Consider the following 21,304-nt stretch of genomic DNA (forward strand, 5'->3'; position numbering starts at 1 on the left):
AGTTGGGCCTTTCACTCAACTAATAGTGGATTCCTGCAAAAATGTAGCATTGTGTATATAAGTGAACCACTTCATGACTACCTACTACATCACGTGACAACTGGAAATCCTTTAGGGCTCCGCAAACTCTGCAGAGTTTCGCACTTTGCCAAAAATCCCTAATCATTCTTTTGCCTTAAAGCAGTGGTTCCCAAGATTCAGTTCTCACTCACCACCTTCATGACTTTTGTTTTATCTCTATGCTATCTATTCTCTATATATTATATAGAATACTGTATACTATAATACATAATGTAATAGTATATATTATACTATACTATATACTATATAATACTATATACTATATAGTATAAAACCAGGGTTTCAATACAGTTTTTCTTTCTGTATAACTTAAATTATTCTTATTTTAAAGGTTTCACGGAAGATTTGAGAAAGTGTAAAATTATTTTCCTGATTGGTGAGTAACAGCCCTCAAATTTTCCAATGTAATTGCTAATAATAACAATGTGGTAAGGAAAAAAGACTACTCATTTCTCAACCTGTTGTGAAGTCTTGGCCCTTTTTTAGTCAAGATTACACCCCCAAGGCTTCCGGATCATTCCTTTCATTTATGCAGTTTTATATTACTTTGGCTTTGTATCTTTTCAGCATAGACAAAGCAGGACTCTAAGGAATATCAAACTCCTGGGTTTAGCTCTATGATAATAAAATGCATTATAATCCCACAGGTAAAAGGATACCTACGTCTATGAAAATCTAACACCTTTTCTGTTTGAACAATGACCTGCTCCTCCCTAAACTAAATACATCAGTAACCACATATTCAAGTATACCTTAATAACCATACCCTGCATTCCATACAGCTAACAACAAAAACAATCTCGTTTGTTTTATGCCCTAGTACAAAGAAACTCATTGGGAAACAAATTGTGGGATAAAATTCATTTCAGGTTAACCAGCATTTTCTGAGCACCTATTATGTTCCAAGTTATCTCCTTTAATCCTTACACAATCTTATAGGTTGGCGGTCCATCCCTATTACATATCTATTACACAGACAAGAAAAGTGAGCCTCAGAAGGTTAAGCAACTTGTCCAAGGTCACAGAGCTTATTAGTATGAGAACCAGATTTCCAGTTTTTCTCTTGGGAATAAATGGGACTAGTTGCACAGCAGTTAAAATTACATAGAATAGGACAAAATATCATCAGATCACCTCCCAAAACTTAGTGCTTTTCCCTCTAGCTAGTCAAGTCTATAGAAAAGTTAATACACTCACTTAATACTGTACATTTTTCAGAAAATACCTATTTATATTCAGAAATAATGAAAAGGTCCACACCTCCTCAATGAGTGGGAAAAAGAATGGTTATCAGCACCCTAGAAATATACTCAGATATACTTAGAATCTTGCACCCTAAAGTCAGGATTCTTCCTTGGAAATCTCTCAGTAAACCTCCCTCATTGTCAGATGAAGAAACTGAGTCACAGAGAATTTAAGGGGTTTGAGGCAGGTCATTCAAGCAACTGGTGGCAGAGAGGAGACCAGGGTCCATGGCTGTGGTTCCCCATTTCCGGGCCCTCCTCACCCCACCACTGAGTTATGTGGGTTGTCACCCTAGACGGTCCCCCACATTTAATCATCCACCAACTACTTACTGAATATTGGACCCATGCTGGGCAGTGAGCAGGGATCAGAGAGTTTCCATCTTAGAGGAAAAGGAGAACTAATCAAATTATTATCACAAACCTTGAAAAGCATTGGGAAGGAAATGAGCTGAAACAGCGAACAAGCAGGGTGAAGTGTTTGGGGTAAAAATGGGTGATCAGGGAAGGTCCTGTGAAAGTGACATTTAAGCAGGGAACTAAAGGAAAAGATGGATGACTGAAGGGATTAGTGGGAGGTGAGAGGAAGACGAAGTCTAGCCAAAGTGAACAGCGTGTCTAAGCAGTGAGAATTCTTGAGCTCAACTGAACTCTGTTTCTGACCTGCTTGTCTCTAGTTGACCTTAGCCTTAGGAACTGGATGGACAATTGCCTCACTTAGTTTACATTCTTTTCAGAAAGTAAAAGTACATTATGTCTACTCCTTACCGAAAAGAAACTCATCATCATAATTTCAAAGAAAATTCCCCTTTCCACACAAATTTTAATCAATTATCTTGGCATCTAGAGTATACACAATAAATTATACTTTCCGTCCAGCTTTTATCTTAGAGGCCAAATTAGGAAAAGGGGAAACTCTTTAAACTTGAAGTTCAGGAATCCAAAGAATGAGGCTTTATTATCACATAGCAATCTGTGTTTTTAATAATGTGGTCCAAAAAAAAGCTTTTTAAAATAGTACAGCATGTTTTGTGGTGGTTGTTATTGTCTCTAAGAATAATATTATTTCAGATGTACCCATTGTTTGGCACCATACTTGAATTTTGAGTGTATTTTCAAATATTGCTTCTATCTAGCCAGGCCTAAAGATCTCAGCTCATCTGTTACTAAGCCTGTGCCCTTCAGAAGGTGAAATAGCACAATATAAAATCTGGCATCAGGGCTTCCCTGGTGGCGCAGTGGTTGAGAGTCCGCCTGCCGATGCAGGGGACATGGGTTCGTGCCCCAGTCCGGGAAGATCCCACATGCCGTGGAGCAGCTGGGCCCATGAGCCATGGCCGTTGAGCCTGCGCGTCCGGAGCCTGTGCTCTGCAACGGGAGAGGCCACAACAGTGAGAGGCCCGCGTACCGCAAAAAAAAAAAAAAAAAAAAAAAAAATCTGGCATCAGGACTTCCCTGGTGATCCAGTGGTTGAGATACCGCGCTTCCAATGCAGGGGATGCGGGTTTGATCCTTGGTTGGGGGAACTAAGATCCCACATGCCATGCAGTGCGGCCAAGAAAAAAAAAAAAGTCTGGCACCAGACAAACCTTAAGACCCTCCAGGGTCCACAGACCACACTAAAAACTGCCGCTCTGAATAAAGGTTTTTCTTTTTTTTTATATCAACCAGACTGTCCTGTGCTTCAACTTGTTAGTCAGTCACTATTCTAGAAAAGAAGGATTTCAGCTTACTGTTTGGGCCATGTACAAAGCAACTGCAATGAGAAGGAAAATGATGGTTCTCCTTCTAGGCTATTTACTGGATTCTGCTTGAAAATTAAGGCTTTAGTTCTAAATATACTTAAGCCTTGAACAACATGGGTTTGAACTGCACGGGTCCACTTATACGCTGATTTTTTTCAATAATAAATGCTACAGTACTACCCGGTCCAGGTTGGTTAAATCCACGGATTCAGAACCATGTATCAGCAGGAACCAGGTATTCAGAGAGCTGGCTATAAGGCATACATGGATTTTCAATTGCAGGGAGGGTTCGCACCCCTAAGCCCCGCATTGTTCAAGGATCGACTGTACTTTCTCGACAGATGGCAGGATGGTATTTTGAGGCTGTATTATTGCAGGTCAATTTGAAGCTCATAAAAATACTCGGGCTGTCGTCGACACACCCATAGCAGTTTTGATGAGCTTTAATCAACCACAGTCAGCTGATTTCAGTAAAGTAAGTGTGGTTTTGTCTATATGAGAAGATGGCTGAATTTTTCGTTTTTCAAATTATTGTCCTGACAGCTACCAAGACAGGTGGGGTTGTAGTATTAGCCAGAACCTAGGTTGACATCTTCACTGTTAGTCTTAAGATAATAATATTAATATTCCTAAAGTATCCTGGTTTAGAGTCTCCTGGTTCCCTTTTGCCCAGAGAAGGGTCCAACTCCTTAGTCTGGCCTCCAAGCTCTCTCCCTACTGGCCTCAACGTGTCTTCCCCTTTCCCCACACAGGAGTCTTCAGCCCCAACCTCACCTGCACCATTATTATCTCTTGAACTTTCCTCTGCTTTTGCCAGTCCTCTCACCTGAAATGTCTCCCCTGACTGATCATGCCCCAAGGTCAGGTTTAATTCTTAGGTCTCTGTGCGGTCTTCTCTGATCTCCAGCATTCCTCCGCTGTGCTTCTCCATCCCTGTGTCTGCATCACTCATTTAGATGCCCCAGAATGACTAGAACAACAAATATTTGTTGGAATAATGAATTCTTTAGGAAGCAGTGTGGTCAGTTTCCGTAACAACTGAAATAGCAGTTGGAATTCCTGGACCAGAACTGACAGGCTGCTTCTGGCAGGATGTTTTTCAGGTTAACTATGAACCTAACCAGACGCTTCTTACGCCATGTGGCTGCTGCCTTCTCACGGAGAACAAGCCACACAACTCCTCCCCATTCCAAGCTGCTGCTATTTCCTGCTCATTTGCAAAATAGTTTTAAGTGGGGACAAATAATTGCACTGACTGCCCTCTGAGTCAAAAAATTGTTCAGAGAAAGTGTACCGTCTGGATCAAAGGGAAAAGTGACAAGGATGGACCTAGTTGGCCCTTTGAATGTTGTGAAAATTATTGCCTCTGAGAAAATTATTGCTACTGAGAAGGCAGCTCAGTAGATATTTATAGAGAAATGCCTTCCAAAGAACAGATAAGAGATCTCACAGGATAGGGCCTGGTGATCAAAAGGATTGAAAAGGGTTCTATGGTTGTTCACAAACAAGATATAAGAACTGTGCTGGGGACTTCCCTGGTGGCGCAGTGGTTAAGAATTTGCTTGCCAAGGCAGGGGACACGGGTTCGAGCCCTGGTCCGTGAAGATCCCACATGCTGCAGAGCAACTAAGCCCGTGCGTCACAACTACCGAGCCTGTGCTCTAGAGCCCGCGAGCCACAACTACTGAGCCTGTGAGCCACAACTACTAAATCCCATGCTCCTAGAGCCCGTGCTCCACAACAAGAGAAGCCACCGCAGTAAGAAGCCCATGAACTGCAACGAAGAGTAGCCCCCGCTCGCCGCAACTAGAGAAAGCCCTCACACAGCAATGAAGACCCAATGCAGCCAAGAATTAATTAATTGATAAATTAAAAAAAAAGAAGAAGAAGAACTGTGCTGAAGTACAAGACTGGGATGCAATCATTGCCGAAAACAGAAAATTATTTGGAAAATGCAAAAATATCTTAAAGAGCCCCGTGACATCCCATTAACAGGCTCCTACAGTTTTTCACAACCTTTTCTGGTACATTTTTTTCCTTTTTTCTTTTTTTAAATCTCTTGATCATTATCTTGCTATTATCCAATCTATTTTGGCTTCTTTTTCCCTTCTCTGCTTTTCATGGCCTGCCTATCCCCCAAATGTAACATAACCTGAATTCCCATTCCCATTGAATTCCTATCCAAAGCCTTGGTAGAAGTTCTTCAGTTTGGAAAATCATCTGACTTTACAGGAGAAGTGTGAGACTAATGGCATAATGATCAAGACATCATTCAATGGCTGTAGCTTTCAGTGTAGCAGGAACACAGAGGGCCTTGTGTACCTTGGCATTGGTGCTGAACTACCGCTTTTAACTAGTAAGCTTTGGGAGGTACTTGTATAATATGTTGTGTTATTCTGTGCATTTTTTCACCACCGCACAACTAGTCCTATTTAATTCCTGGAGGACAACTAAAGAAATGAGAATTTTTGCTTAAAACCCAATATCTCAATGCCTGTCATTATTTTATTAAGGTCTATTGTCATTTCATAGTTGCCCTGTTATTAAAGAACTATGAATAAATCTAACTCTTAGAGAGTATTTCCTTGGAGATCAGGTTAAACACTTTTGGTGGAATTGACTCATGTATTTGGTCAAATTACAAATGAAAATGAAATCTGATTGTTTTAACTTGATGTAGCTATGATAGAAGCCAATGTTTACTGAACACTTACACAGCAGGCACTGTACAAAATGCATTATAATATCTTACTTAATGTATCTGCTCTATGGAGTATTATCGCCATCCTATTTTTCAAGTAAGACGTCAGAGAGTTATAGTTATAACTATATAACTATAACTATAACTAGAGTTACTAGTTATACTAGTAAATGATGGATCCAGGGCTTGAAAGTTTGGATTTTATCATTAGCAAAGATGCTGCCAGTTGTTTTCCTTGAAGTGACAGGCTCACTTTATTACTTTTCAAGAAAATGTTTGCCAGATACTCAAGTCTGAAAAACGATAGCTTTATCTGTTATTCAGTCTTTCAGAAGGTAAAAATGGTGTTCAACTAAAAAACAGCTAGTTCGGGCTTCCCTGGTGGCGCAGTGGTTGAGAGTCCGCCTGCCGATGCAGGGGACACGGGTTCGTGACCCGGTCTGGGAGGATCCCGCGTGCCGCGGAGCGGCTGGGCCCGTGAGCCATGGCCGCTGGGCCTGCGCGTCCGGAGCCTGTGCTCCGCAACGGGAGAGGCCCGCGTACCGCAAAAAAAAAAAAAAAAACAGCTAGTTCAACAACTCAAACGATCACACAGTGCTTTTCTTGAGAAAACCATTAAATGTACCTGGCTGTGCTGAAGTGCCTTACGCATCTTCCCATTTTGTCTCACAAAATATTACAATAATATGTACTTAAGGTCAAAATTAAACTTTTTCATTGCTTCATCAAGAGCATTCTTAAGTAACAATGGCATTGTTTTCTTCTTTCTTTCTCTCTTTCTTTCTTTCTTTCTTTTTTTCTGTGAGTTCATGGTGGTGAAGAATACTAGAATAATTGGCTTTGATTGGCACCACAGGTTTACAGCCATTGCTTTTGCATCATCAGTGAAAAGCAAATATCCTCTTAGTATTGTAATGAAAATAGGGGACCGGAGTCTGTGGACCACACTATGAGAACCCTAGGGTTAATTAGATTTGGGGGTGTGGTGTTGGGCAGCTATATGAAACCCCAGACTTAGTGTTTGGGAGATCTTGGAGGGAAAAACTCCCTTGTGCCTTGTTTTCACTTGTCCTTTCAAAAGCAAATAACCGGGACTTCCCTGTTGGCACAGTGGTTAAGAATCTGCCTGCCATTGCAGGGGACACAGCTTCAATCCCTGGTCCAGGAAGATCCCACCTGCTGCAGAGCAACTAAACCGGTGTGCCACAACTACTGAGCCTGTGTGCCACAACTTCTGAGCCCACAAGCCACAACTACTGAGCCCACACACCTAGAGCCCATGCTCTGCAACAAGAGAACTCACCGCAATGAGAAGCCTGTGCACCACAATGAAGAGTAGCTCCCTGCTCGCCGCAACTAGAGAAAGCCCGAGCGTAGCAACGAGGACCCAAAGCAGCCAAAAATAAATAAATTAATTAATTAATTATTTTTTTAAAAAGCAAATAATCTCACAAATGTGAGGAAGCAGTTAGGGGAAAGAGGTGTATCTACCAAAAGTCCCTGGTTCTCTGGGCTCCTGTGGGCCTGGAAAAGTTCTGAACGTTTCTCTGTACCCCGTGGTACACGGGATGCCTGAAAGAAAAGTCTGGGTGTTAGTCAGAACTGGCAAAGAGAAATACATCTGGAGGACCAGGAGGAGATTCCAGAAAAGGGGCTGAATGGAAGGTGGAGGGGACACACCCCGGGGAACCAACAGCACCGGGAAGACCAGGACTGAAGGAAGGGTGAAGAAAACCCTCCAGATGGGAGACAGCGCTGACTTGGAAACTGAACTTCGAGCTTGTCCAAGTCCACTTGGGCTAACAAAATACCATAGATTAAAAAACAGAAATTTATTTCTCATTGTTCTAGAGACAGGAAGTCTAAGATCAAAACACCGACAGACTCAGTGACTGGTGAGAACCCGTTCCTGGTTCCTATACAGCCATCTTCTCACTGTGCCCTCACATGGTGGAAGGGGCTAGAGAGCTCTCTGGGGCCTCTTTCATAAGGACACTAATCTTATTCATGGGGTCTCCACCCTCATGACCCACGCACCTCCCAAAGGCCCCACCTCCTAATACCATCACATTAGGCTTTAGGATTTAGCATAGGAATTGCGGGGCGGCGGGGGCGGGGGGGGGGCACACAAAGAACTGGACTATCAGGGTTATCAAAAATGATTGGATTAGGCTAAGAAAACCCAGCCTAGACTTGGTTGAGTTTCCACTATGACAAGAAAACAGGCAGCTCATGAGCTAGGCTGAGTTCACATAGAGAAATAAGTTTCCATCTGACTCCAAAGCCTGTGGCTTGCCCTAACTGTGAAACATCATTCCTGCTCTAGACACAGCCGCGTGATTGCCACGGCTCTTTCTCCCCTGAAGGGGTGCAGTTACTAAGGGCCCCTCTGGCACTCACCCTGGCCGATACCTGTTTTTCAAAGTCCAGGCCATTCAGGATGGAAGTAACGGGAGACACACTGGAAAGACCAAGACAATCTCAAATTTATTTACAAAACAAGGGGATATCTTCTAACGTTGGAGAAATGCAGGCATTGTGTGCTGACTATGAACCTACTTAATTACATAAACCTTTTCACTGCAAAAAGCTCTAAGTATGTTTGACTAGAACAAAACACTTTCTTCATTTATACAGACCAAATTAATAAACCTTTATCAAGGGCTCACTATGCTTAAAGAACTGTGAGGTTCAAAAAGACATTAAACGATCCTTGGAACACTGCATGACATGGCAGAGGGGATTTTTTTCTCCATGTTTTAAAATTATTTCCTCAAAGAAAAGAATGTTGCTGAGTTACGTCATCCAGAAGGGCAAATTATTGCTAAAAAGAAAAGAGCACAAGCGAGTAAGTTTTACCAGGTAAAGTGAAGGTGACCTCACACCCTCACACTCATTGTCTTCCTACCCATTTGTTGAGCTCTTTTTGGAAATGCCATTAATTCACCAACAGAGTCATCTGGTGAAGTTTTAGGTACTGAGCCTGTTCACTCAGTCAAGGCCACATCTCCAAGCTTGACTCACTGAAAGCCCCTTTTGCTTGTTCCAAGACCCATGAAGAATGATCACTGGATGCTGTCAGATGCTACAGACCCAAGACCCAGCACTAGAGATGAGAGAACACCCAAAATCTTACGTTTGTGTCCAAGCTCTGTGTGCCTTTGGACCAATCCCTTAGCCTCTCTATAACATAATTATTCTCCAGTTTGTGGGTCGCCCACCCAAGAGTATGGGATTTGATTATATCTCTAGTCTGTCCCTCCTACCTATCTTGTGGTTCCGTCTTTATGTCTTTAGCTGTAGAGGATCTTTTCTAGCTGGTTTCAGTCTTTTTCAACAATGGTCATTCTGCAGATTGTGATTTTGGTGTGCTCATGACAGGAGGTGAGCTTGGGGTCCTTCTACTCTGCCATCTTTGTCACTCACCTCCTAGCCTCTCTGAATTTCTTTTAAATGGCAAAATAATGTTTGTCCTCTAGTCACCCCAAGTTTGAATAGCCAATGAGTTGACATGTTGCGAACTGTTTTCTTAATTGGAAGCATGTACAGCAGAGACATGGCCGCAAGGAAATGAAGTGTGAAGACAACTGAATAAGCCAAAGTTCCCATCCTCTACCTCAAAAATGTTTATTTTATTTACCTCATAAGAATATTAAAACTGGCATATACTGGGGACTTACTATGTTCCATATACTGTGCCATCTTTATACATATTATCTTATTTAATCATCAGACCAATCATCTGTACTCATATACTTCCCCTTTTTACAGATGAAGAAATGGAGGTCCAGAAAGGTTAAGTAAATTTCCTAAGGTTGCACAGTTAGTAAGTGACAGACTTAAGACTCAGACCAAATTTCTCAGACTTCAAAGCTCACGCTATCGAAGGGTATGTAAATATATAGTGAGGAGGCCAAAATCTAGGTGTGGTTGTGAGAATATGGTAGATGAGGGAAGGGCTTGCCATAATTCTTTGAATAAGTACCTCAATTTTCTATTTTACTTTGTTCCTGTATATTTAGCTATTGATGTCTGAAAACAATGACAAAACAATAAGACATCAAATGAGTATCAATGAAAAAGACCTCTGAGTGCCCCAGCTATGTCTCTCCCAGTTATGTGAAATTCCGTATTAACTTCAAAAAAGGAAACAATTTGATGCCATATCTGAAGCATTACTGAACCCCTCCCAGAGCACATTGATTTCAGAATATATTGATACACTGCATCTTTTACTAAGACATATTGTGGGTACCTTTTTGTGAGCTTTACCAAAACTATTTCAGAAGGCCAAGGGCTGCAACTAGCAAATGTCTGAAGATGTAGTGCTGGGTGGATCTGAGGAAGCTTGGTGCTTCTGGTGCTTTCTTGTGGGTTGGATGGAGTACCCTGACTCCATATTGATCTCAAACGATGGCTTAGTATGGAAGTGGAGGAAAAAATGGCCTAAGCTAAAGGATACATAGACTTTAAGGGGGCTGCTTAACTCCCCGAATGATAAATCTGTTCCCTTGCTGCTATATTAAATTCTTCCATTAAGTATATATCCGTTTGGGTTACTTTCATTAATTCATTTGGTATATTTTTTGAGTTTCTACTATATGTCAGCAAAGAGATAGACTTAAGTGTACAAAGAAAAAAGACAAGGCTACCTAATCTCAAGGAGCTCACGTTGTAGGGAGGGGACAAAGAAATGGTACAGCTGGTACATGCAATGGCAGAAGCATAGGTGATGGAGAGAAAGATGAAGTGGGGACGTGAGGGTGGAGAGGGGAGAGTCAGAGCTGAGTCCTGAGGAAGAAAAGGAATTGGCCAAGTGCAAGTGGGAAGATGACTGGGGTGGGCCCACGCACAGAGAGGGAAGAAGTGTGCAAGAGGGAGCCCCAGAGGTGAGGGGGTGGGAAGTGATGCGAGGCAGAGCTGGAGATGAGACAAGGTCTGGATCGTGACCAGGCTAAGAAATATGAACTTAATCCTGTAGCAGTGAGGAGCCGTCAGGGCTTTTCCTCAGTCACGTGTCATCAGACGCAGGTTTCAGAAAGAGCACCGTGACAGCAGGGAATGGGAGCCAAGGCTACGGTGGGGAGGTCAGTCCACAGGTCATCTGGATGGTCATACAGGTGAGGAACAAAGAGGCAGTTGAAAGGGAAAAGAGGAAACAGATCCAAGAGATTGTGGGGCGTAGAATCAACAGGATTTATAGATCTAGGGCTTCCCTGGTGGCGCAGTGGTTGAGAGTCCGCCTGCCAATGCAGGGGACACGGATTGGTGCCTCAGTCCGGGAAGATCCCACATGCCGCGAAGCGGCTGGGCCCGTGAGCCATGGCTGCTGAGCCTGCGCGTCCGGAGCCTGTGCTCCGCAATGGGAGAGGCCACAACAGTGAGAGGCCCACGTACTGCAAAAAAAAAAAAAAAAAAATCCATTGTGTGTACAGGTGAATGAGAAGAATTAGCATGACTCAGAAGTGGCTGGTTTAGACCACCGGGTGGACAGAGGTGCCATTCAAGGAGATAAGGAATGTGGGGTAGAAGTGGATTTTGGGGAGCCATAAAGAGTTCAGTTCTAAACATTTCAAGACTGAGATGCTTCTGGGACTTTCAGAGATAATGTCCATTCAACAAGAGGTTTTTGAGATCTGGTACCCAGAATACAAGTTCTGGCTATAGACAGAGATGTAGCATTCACCAGGATATCAATGGTAGGTGAGGACATGTATGTGGGAGAGATCACCCAGTGAGCTTGGGTAGAGGGAGGCTAGAGGAAAGCTGAGATCTGGAGGCTTGGAAACACCCATGCCAGAGCCGAAGGAGGAAAGAGAGGAAAGAAGAAAACAGGAGCAAATAGTGTCATAGAAGGCAAGGGAGGAGAGAGTTTTCATCCAGGGAAGTTTAAATAAAATGTAATGAAAAGTGTCTGTTGGGTTTAGCAACCAAAGAGCTATTGGTAACTTTGGTAAGAGCAATTCCAGTGGCAAACGAGAAAGGAAAGCCAGTGGGTTTGGGGTGATTAAGAGGTAAGGGAATGAAGATGTACTCAATTCTAAGAGAAAGAAAAGACTTAGGGCAGTATCTAAAGGAAAAGGAAGCTCCAGAGTGAAATAGTTCTTAAATAAGAGAGTCAAGCACATTTGTATAAATAGAGAGACAGTACAGAGTCTAGTTAAGAGTATGAACCACTTGAGTTCAAATCCCAGCTTTCCCATGTCCTAGCTGTGTGACCTTGGGCAACATCCTTACACTCACTCTTCCTCAGTTTCCTCATCTGTGATGTGGAAGCAATGATAGTACCAAGGTCATAGGGTTGACGTGAGATGAAATGAGTTAACACATGTCACAGTGCTCCTAGTAAACACTCAACAAGCAGTAGCCATCAGTAGAACTACGGTATATTGAGTTAGGGGAGACAACCAATAAGAAAGAGAATATCTTGATAAAAGGGGGACGAAGATGGAATCAGAAGTTAATTGGAACCTACAATTGGAACCCATCAGCAGCCATGACAGATGTTAAGAGATTGGTTAAATTCCTGTATCTGCTTCTGATGTCGTTCATTCAAATTAAACACTCCCTAAGGGATTGATTGTTAAATGGGGTGTTACCTAGAATAAGTGTGGTTGGCTAGGATCAGGGTGAGTTGAGGTGAGAAAGTATCTCTTAGACCTTTGGCTTAGGCCTGCCTATTGGCTGCCATTTCCTCTTGTGGACACATTCCTGAAGTTGTTTACAACAACACAACAAGTTTTTACTCTGGGAGATCATATTTAGCCTTGAGGAACGAAGCAGAATAACAAGCCAGTGATTAAGGGGGCAGTGACTGTTTTGGCCTTTGGCCTTCCTATATGTAACATTCCCAAAGTATTTCCCTCTCATTTTGCTCCAAGCTCTAGGACCGAGAGTCTCAGAGCACCTTTTTAGCTGTAAAAACATGTTCATTTGTTTATTTATTTATTTTTGGCTGCATTGGGTCCTTGTTGCTGCACGCGGGCTTTCTCTAGTTGCAGCGAGCAGGGGCTACTCTTCATTTCAGTGCACGGGCTTCTCACTGCGGTGCCTTCTCTTGTTGCAGAGCACAGGATCTAGGTACGCGGGCTTCAGTAGTTGTGGCTTGTGGGCTCAGTAGTTGTGGTGCACGGGCTCTAGAGCGCAGGCTCAGTAGTTGTGGCGCACGGGCTTAGTTGCTCTGCTGCACGTGGGATCTTCCCGGACCAGGGATCGAACCCGTGTTCCCTACATTGGCAGATGGATTCTTATCCACTGCATCACCAGGGAAGTCCCTTTTTAGCTGTAAATGAAATATATTTAAACCATCAGGTGGTCAAGGCAACGAAGGACTCTTTCCTCGTAAGCGAATGCGGCTATTTTGCTTTAACGTGACAGGTTCCTGTGACCCAGTTGATATTTTCTTCCCATATTTTCTGGGGCACTCCTGATGGTCCTACCACTCCTCGAGGAACATCTTCTACCAGAAAGCTGATCACCATGTTCGCACCACACACTTCCCCAATGACCTTAGTTTAAAGGGGAAGGAACATATTTGGTCCAATTATATATTTCTCTGCTTAGACTAACTCCTGGAGTAAACACGTGGGAAGCTGGCATGGGCAGAGCAATATGCAGAGCACAGTTGTGTTTTTCTTGGAAGTCCTCAGCTTGGTCTTGGGGGGGCAAGCCCCCAGGCTGCCCCTCATTCCAACATCTATTGTTGAGAATGGAAGAGAATGTTAAGCAGTGAGAAACCTGGCACTTAGTAGGTGTTCAATATAAGTCTTTAGAATGAATGAATGAATGAGAAAGCAAGATGATGATGAGCTAAGATTAAGTTATTATCCCCACGTTCCCCATGCTCAGCTGTGGTAAATAAAGACATGGTGTCAGAAATAACAGTATTAACCTGTCTTCTAATAACCATTTGGAGTCATAATTATAAGAGCAGAGGTTTTAAGTAAAACTATAAGGCTTGGCCATTTTTAAGAACCAGCTATAACTAAGAGATTCTTCCTCTGGATGGGTCTTGAAAGAGCAATATGGACTCTTCACGAAGTCTTCCTGGCCCCTTCTCACCAAACAAAGACAAAAACAAATATGGCTTTTGCTGGGTAAGGTAGCATATGGCTTCTGTATCAGAATCAAGTTCCAGTCACCACTGTGTAGCTAGCGTAGATGCCAGGAAGCATACAAAATACAAAACAGAGAGCTAGCAAATCATTCCATTGGTTGTACTGATTTCCAAGTGTCACCATCCTTCAGAGGAGGGAGTATGGCCTGGAGTTCATATGTTGCTAAATTGTCATTAAAGATAGGAGAGCAAGAAAAAGCTGAACTATGCATCATCACTACAGTAAATATAAGGGAGAATTTTTTAAATTTTTAATGTCATCACCCCTCAAGGAGCTTATAATCTATTTGATGAAGCAAGGATTAATGCTTATGAAAACTTTAGAACCAATACAGGACAGGTAGACAAAGGAGCTATTCAGTGAGTGTTAGCAGGGATGAGGGGATGAAGAAAGCACGATGGCTGAATGGTCGGGAGCCCCTTTTTGGAGAAGCTGAGAACCAAGGGGAGCCTCAGCGAATGGGTGGGGTCCCCTAAGTTTGGGAGAGGGTTGGGGAGATGGGGGGCTCCAAGAAGGGAAATTTTAAGTAAGGAACCAATCACGGTGGTAGGAGTATGCCCCTCCTGGCCCAGGAACAGAAAAGAAATGGCCAAATCACAGAAGCCCTGGATGCTGAGGAATGATGTGATCAAAGAGATGTTAACCAAGGACCAGTCCAGGGCTGGTAAACAGGCGAGGAAGCACCAGGAGGGAAAAACTTCCCTTGATGAATCTGCCCATATACCTCTCATATTTACCTTCTAGTTTTACAGGATTTTTTTTTTTTTATGTTCTCAGGGAAAATAGGGGTAGGAGGATGCAAACTTGGAAAAGGTTTGTGGGACTTCCCTGGTGGTCCAGTGGTTAAGAGTCTGCCTTCCAATGCAGGGGACGTGGGTTCAATCCCTGGTCGGGGAAAAGATCCCACATGCCACGAGACAACTAAGCCCGCATGCCACAACTACAGAGCCCACTCCCTCGAGCCCCCGCACAACTAGAGAGCCCGCACTCCACAACTACTGAGCCTGCATGCCGCAACTACTGAGCCCGCACACTCTGGAGCCCGCGTGCCACAACTAAGAGCCCAGACACCGCAACTAAGACCCGACGCAGCCAAAAATAAAATAAAATAAATAGATATTTTTTTTTAAAAAAGAAAGAAAGAAAGAAAAGGTTTGCATCTCCAGTATCTCAGACTGAACAAAAACAACTGGTTAGAGCCCTTGTTTTCAAGTCCTCTCCGAAGAAGGAAGCGCCCTAAATTAAAATGTTAACTCCAACACTGCACAACATCACTGGAGGGGACTATCCTTGGGCCCCAGTGGAGAGAACTGGCTGCATGTGCTTGGTCTCCCTGCAGGTGAGAGGGTCTCTTTCTGTTGCACAACTCCTGTCTTTAAGAAGGTCTTCCTAAGATCTAGTCAAAACCTGCTCTGTCAAAACTTCCGCTGTTTTGTTTAATCCCGCCCTGTAGAGCAGCACGGAACAAATCAGCTTCCTCTCCATCATTGTAGCCATTCAAATATTTGAAGACATGTATAACTTCCCTATGAGTCATGTTTTCATCTGATTAAGAACACCCAGCTTCTTCTGTTATTCTGTAGGCTGTAAGCTCCTTGACAGTTGGGCACTGTCTTATCCTTGTGTCCTCAATACTGAAATACTGTATTGCTCGTGTGGATTCTCCATATTAACTTATGGAATGAATGCATAAATTCTAATTTCATCATTTTTCACCCCATCAGGTCTCTTGAACACATGTAACCAAAATTTCTCCAGAATTTTTGTTTAAGGCTTTTTCTTTTTACAAAATATTACATCTTCTTTCTAGAAAACATGTATCAACAACAACAACAAATCACCCAAAATCCCAAAGCCTGGGAGTGAATAGTATTAAGATTTTGACTTACATTCCTCTTAGATTTTTTTCTATGTATATATATTTTAAGTATATGTTTTTCATCAAAATGAGAGCATGCAACTTTGAAACCTACTTCTTATACTTAACAAGATATCATGGGCATCTTTCCAAGACTGTAAAACTGAATAAATGATTTAATTTTTTAAAGGTTTTTTTGTAACTGAACTGAAACAAAACAGAAAAGCACTTGTATCATAAGTGTTTAGCTTGATGGATTTTCACTAAGTGGACGCACGCATCTTACCAACACGCAGATCAAGAGATTAAACATAACCAGAATCCATGGTTCTGAAGAACCTAGGGGTAGGACAGGAATAAAGACACAGATGTAGAGAATGGACTTGAGGACACAGGGAGAGGGAAGGGTAAGCTGGGACGAAGTGAGAGAGTGGCATGGACTCATATATACGACCAGATATAAAATAGATAGCTAGTGGGAAGCAGCCGCATAGCACAGGGAGATCAGCTTGGTGCTTTGTGACCACCTAGAGGGGTGGGATAGGGAGAGTGGGAGGGAAACACAAGAGGGAGGAGATGGGATGTATGTATATGTATAGCTGATTCACTTTGTTATAAAGCAGAAACTAACACACCATTGTAAAGCAATTATACTCCAATAAAGATGTTAAAAAAAAAAGCATAACCACAAAAATCCCAGAAGCGTCCCTGTGCCCTCTTCTATTCACTGCCCCCTGCAAAAAATGCCATAGATATTTTTGAACTTTATGTAAATGGAATCACACTGTATGTATTCAGTTTTATCTGTCTTCTTTCAATGCATCATTTTTTTTACATCTTTATTGGAGTATAATTGCTTTACAATGGTGTGCTAGTTTCTGCTTTATAACAAAGTGAATCAGTTATACATATACATATGTTCGCATATCTCTTCCCTCTTGCATCTCCCTCCCTCCCACCCTCCGTATCCCACCCCTCTAGGTGGTCACCAAGCACCGAGCTGATCTCCCTGTGCTATGCGGCTGCGTCCCACTAGCTATCTATTTTACGTTTGGTAGTGTATATATGTCCATGCCTCTCTCTCACTTTGTCACAGCTTACCCTTCCCCCTCCCCCTATTCTCAAGTCCATTCTCTAGTAGGTCTGTGTCTTTATTCCTGTCTTACCCCTAGGTTCTTCATGACATTTTTTTTTCTTAAATTCCATATATATATGTTAGCATACAGTATTTGTCTTTCTCTTTCTGACTTACTTCACTCTGTATGACAGACTCTAGGTCCATCCACCTCATTACAAATAGCTCAATTTCATTTCTTTTTGTGGCTGAGTAATATTCCATTGCATATATGTGCCACATCTTCTTTATCCGTTCATCCGATGATGGACACTTAGGTTGTTTCCATCTCCTGGCTATTGTAAATAGAGCTGCAATGAACATTTTGGTACATGACTCTTTTTGAATTTTGGTTTTCTCAGGGTATATGCCCAGTAGTGGGATTGCTGGGTCATATGGTAGTTCTATTTGTAGTTTTTTAAGGAACCTCCATACTGTTCTCCATAGTGGCTGTATTCACATTCCCACCAGCAGTGCAAGAGTGTTCCCTTTTCTCCACACCCTCTCCAGCATTTATTGTTTCTAGATTTTTTGATGATGGCCATTCGGACCGGTGTGAGATGATATCTCATTGTAGTTTTGATTTGCATTTCTCTAATGATTAATGATGTTGAGCATTCTTTCATGTGCTTCCTGACCATCTGTATGTCTTCTTTGGAGAAATGTCTATTTAGGTCTTCTGCCCATTTTTGGATTGGGTTGTTTTTTTTTTTGTTATTGAGCTGCATGAGCTGCTTGTAAATTTTGGAGATTAATCCTTTGTCAGTTGCTTCATTTGCAAATATTTTCTCCCATTCTGAGGGTTGTCTTTTTGTCTTGTTTATGGTTTCCTTTGCTGTGCAAAAGCTTTGAAGTTTCATTAGGTCCCATTTGTTTATTTTAGTTTTTATTTCCATTTCTCTAGGAGGTGGGTCAAAAAGGATCTTGCTGTGATTTATGTCATAGAGTGTTCTGCCTATGTTTTCCTCTAAGAGTTTGACAGTTTCTGGCCTTACATTTAGGTCTTTAATCCATTTTGAGCTTATTTTTGTGTATGGTGTTAGGAATTGATCTAATCTCATACTTTTACATGTACCTGTCCAGTTTTCCCAGCACCACTTATTGAAGAGGCTGTCCTTTCTCCACTGTACGTTCCTCAATGCGTCATTTTAATGACCACATACTTTTCCTTTGTATTGCTATATTATAATTTATTGAGTTTATTCCTATTGTCATGCATTTTTACTAAATTTTTTGCTTTCATTAAAAATGCTGTGAGTATCTATGTAACTAAAACATGATTTTCCCCCCTTAGGATAAATCCATTGACCTGAAAACTTTTAAAACTTTTGACTTATATTACCAAGTTGCCCTTTAGAAAGTTTACACCAATTTTATATTCTCATCACAGTGCATAAGACTTCCAGTTTCCATGGTATGGCCCAAAATTGAACACAAAACCCCAGATGGAATCCAACTAACATTCACTGCAAATGTCCCTAACCATCTTAAATATCCTCACTTCCTTTTACAGTACAAAAATAGACCGCAAGCACAAATATTCTCCAAGTTCCCTAACAAAGACAAAAACATAGAATGGTAGTGTTGGAAATGACCTTGGAATTTATCTAGTCCAACAAGCTCATTTTCATATGAGAATACAAAAGCCCAAAGAGAAGAAATATCAAAGCGGACAGATTCCCAACAAAAACCAAACCAGAAAACCATATGTAGAAAAAAAAAGCTGCAAAGAAACAAAACAAAATGTATTTTTGGCAGTTACATCTGGGGAGTGAGACCATGGGAGATTTTTCTTCTTTTCACTTTTTCAAGTTGTCTAAATATTCAATAAGGAGCATATATTTCTTGTACAGTCAAGAAAAATTATTTTATGTAAAAGAAGGGAGGTGGCGCCAACCCTGGTGGCGCAGTGGTTGAGAGTCTGCCTGCCGACGCAGGGGACACGGGTTCATGCCCCGGTCCAGGAGGATCCCACATGCCGTGGAGCAGCTGGGCCCGTGAGCCATGGTCGCTGAGCCTGTGTGTCCGGAGCCTGTGCTCCGCAGCGGGAGAGGCCACAGCAGTGAGAGGCCTGCGTACCGCAAAGAAAAAAAAAATTAAAAAAAATAAAAGAAGGGAAAAAATAGAGAGGAGAAGTTGGATTATAAATTGCCTATTATAGTCATTTAATGTGTGCCTAAGATCATAGTGTGAAGGGTCTACAAAACAGGGGAAAAGGTGGCTTGATAAGTTTAAGAATTTGGAAGAGGATGAGTACTTTAGAAGAATGAAGGCCAAGAATTCAGAGACCCAAACAAGCAGAGCCTGATGGAGCACCTATTAGAAGGCTCCAGTCTGTAAGTTTGTTGAGTTGTGTCTGGAATAGACCCTGGAGATCTCCGGGTGAAGAAACAGAGGACAGGGTTTTTAGTGGTATTTACTTGTGAGCAGTTTGGAAATCTTGTCTCTGTCCCTGTTGGGGTGAGATGGGGTTGGGGTGCTATGAGCTGTAGGAGCATCATGGGGTGTAAATGTTTAGGAATCACCATCATGGTGCCTGTGATTTCCTCTCCCCCAAGACCTGAACCTTCCTTGTCATCTGTCTACGTAAGAGCTAGAGTCATGGAAACCAGTTTCAGCGTCTTGTCTTAATTAGATGTTTCACATGTCTCGCTATGGCTGTGATGGTATTAGCTGAATGAGTCGCAGAATCACAAACCATTACAGTTGTCAGAACAGAGGTAAAATCATGTCTCCCAAAAGTCTCTAAGCTAATAACTGGTGGGGCCTGATAGATTTGACAGGTTTAACAAATAAAAATATGAGACACAATTAAATTGGGATTTTAGATAAGCAGTGACAGTGTTTAGTATAAGTATGTTTCATGCAATATCTACTGGACAGCCCATATTTCAGCGGGCAACCCTAGGGGTCCACGATGAAAACCCATCTCCCAGTGACCATTCTGATTGACTGAAGACTGTACAGTGCTTTTCTGCACAGCAAGTTGGTCTGATTTCCAGAATGACCTTACATATGAGAGGCTATAGAGCTTAGTGGTTACCAAGGTACAGTTGGCTCTTGGGCATAGTTTTTTCATCTGTATAATAGAGCACCTACTTCACATAGTTGTAAGCATTAAATGAATTATTACAAATAAAACATATAGATAGATACTTATTAGGGTCAAATATCAAGCCAAAAGCACTGTGAACCGGATACCTTTATCTGAATGGTCTGCAATGACCCCTCGAACTTGTCTCTGACCCACTCTGTTGGTATAAAATCGTCCATAGTCCCCCTCCCGTTACCTCCAGCTCGATGCTGAGAAAACAAAAAGTTCCCTCATCTGCAACAGAAAGGATAGCCTTGCTTTTGATAAGGCAATACGGATTCTCATTAACCATTATAGCAAGTGTTCACTCATGATAGAATCATCATCTCAGAAAGAATCATTATCTAAGACTTATTACATTGTAAATATTAAAAGAAAGATCAACACTACAGACTCCCTGCAGTGACCACTGGGGCATTCGCAGCAAATGGCCTTCCTTAGATTATCTCGTCTAGAAGTTCAAATCAAGCTAACCATCAGAATCACCTGAGGAAATTTTTTTTAAGATCTTTTTTTATTTTGAAAATATTTCAAATATTCAGCAAAGCTGAAAGAATTTTACAGTGAACACTCGTAAACCCACTGCCTAGATTCTGCCATTAACATTTACAATAACTCTTTTATCACGTATCTTTCCCTCTATCCACCCCTTTATCCATCCATCAATACATCTCTTTTTCCTTACATATTTCAAAGTCAATTGCCAATATCTGTATACTTTCCCTGGGGAACTTTCTAAAACTATAAATTCCAAGGCCTCAACCCCAGAGGTTCAGAGATCTGCTGATTCAGCAATTTTTCAACCTCCCCAGGTGATTCTGATGCACAGTCAAGTTTGGGAACGTATCAGTCAGAAGAAGCTAAGTTATGCTGTAGTAAGAAGCATAACTAAAAATCTCTGTGATGTAGAACAACAAAGATGTTTCTTCTTTTTCTTCTTCCTCCTCCACCTCCGCCTCGTCTTCTTTTTCTGGACTAATGCTACATGCTTGTCAACAGTTGACTGGGCTGCACTCTGGTAACCATTCTGATAGAGCCCCTACTATCCAAAATATTACTAGTTTCATGGCAAAGAGAAAAGAGACACAGAAAACCATGCATTGGCTATAAGAACCTCTGCTAAATATGACACACATCCACCTCTGCCCCCAGTTCATTGGCCAAAGCAAGTCACTTGGGGACTTTTAAGTTCAAAAGGTGGGGATGAGTAATATTTCCTCGGGGAGAAGCACTATTGAAGAGAAGCTGGAATATTTAGGAAATGTAATATAAAATAGCACAGGAAAACACTAATTTAATCCAGACTCTGATTTACAGACAAGGAAGCTATAGCATCTGAGGAGGCAGAGT

The 21,304-nt window shown here is 42.0% G+C and overlaps 1 protein-coding gene across 3 annotated transcripts in view; it reads left to right on the forward strand.

Annotated features, from left to right (window-relative positions):
* AK5 (adenylate kinase 5) overlaps positions 1–21,304 on the forward strand; it is a 237,174-nt gene that overhangs the window by 177,260 nt on the left and 38,610 nt on the right. For all 3 annotated transcript variants that reach the window (XM_079923258.1, XM_079923256.1, XM_079923257.1), the window contains exon 10: positions 413–457. In XM_079923258.1, coding sequence (XP_079779384.1) covers positions 413–457 — 45 coding nt within the window. The remainder of the gene's footprint in view (positions 1–412; positions 458–21,304) is intronic.

Source organism: Stenella coeruleoalba (assembly GCF_951394435.1).
Source record: "Stenella coeruleoalba genome assembly, chromosome: 1".
Classification (NCBI taxonomy): domain Eukaryota; kingdom Metazoa; phylum Chordata; class Mammalia; order Artiodactyla; family Delphinidae; genus Stenella; species Stenella coeruleoalba.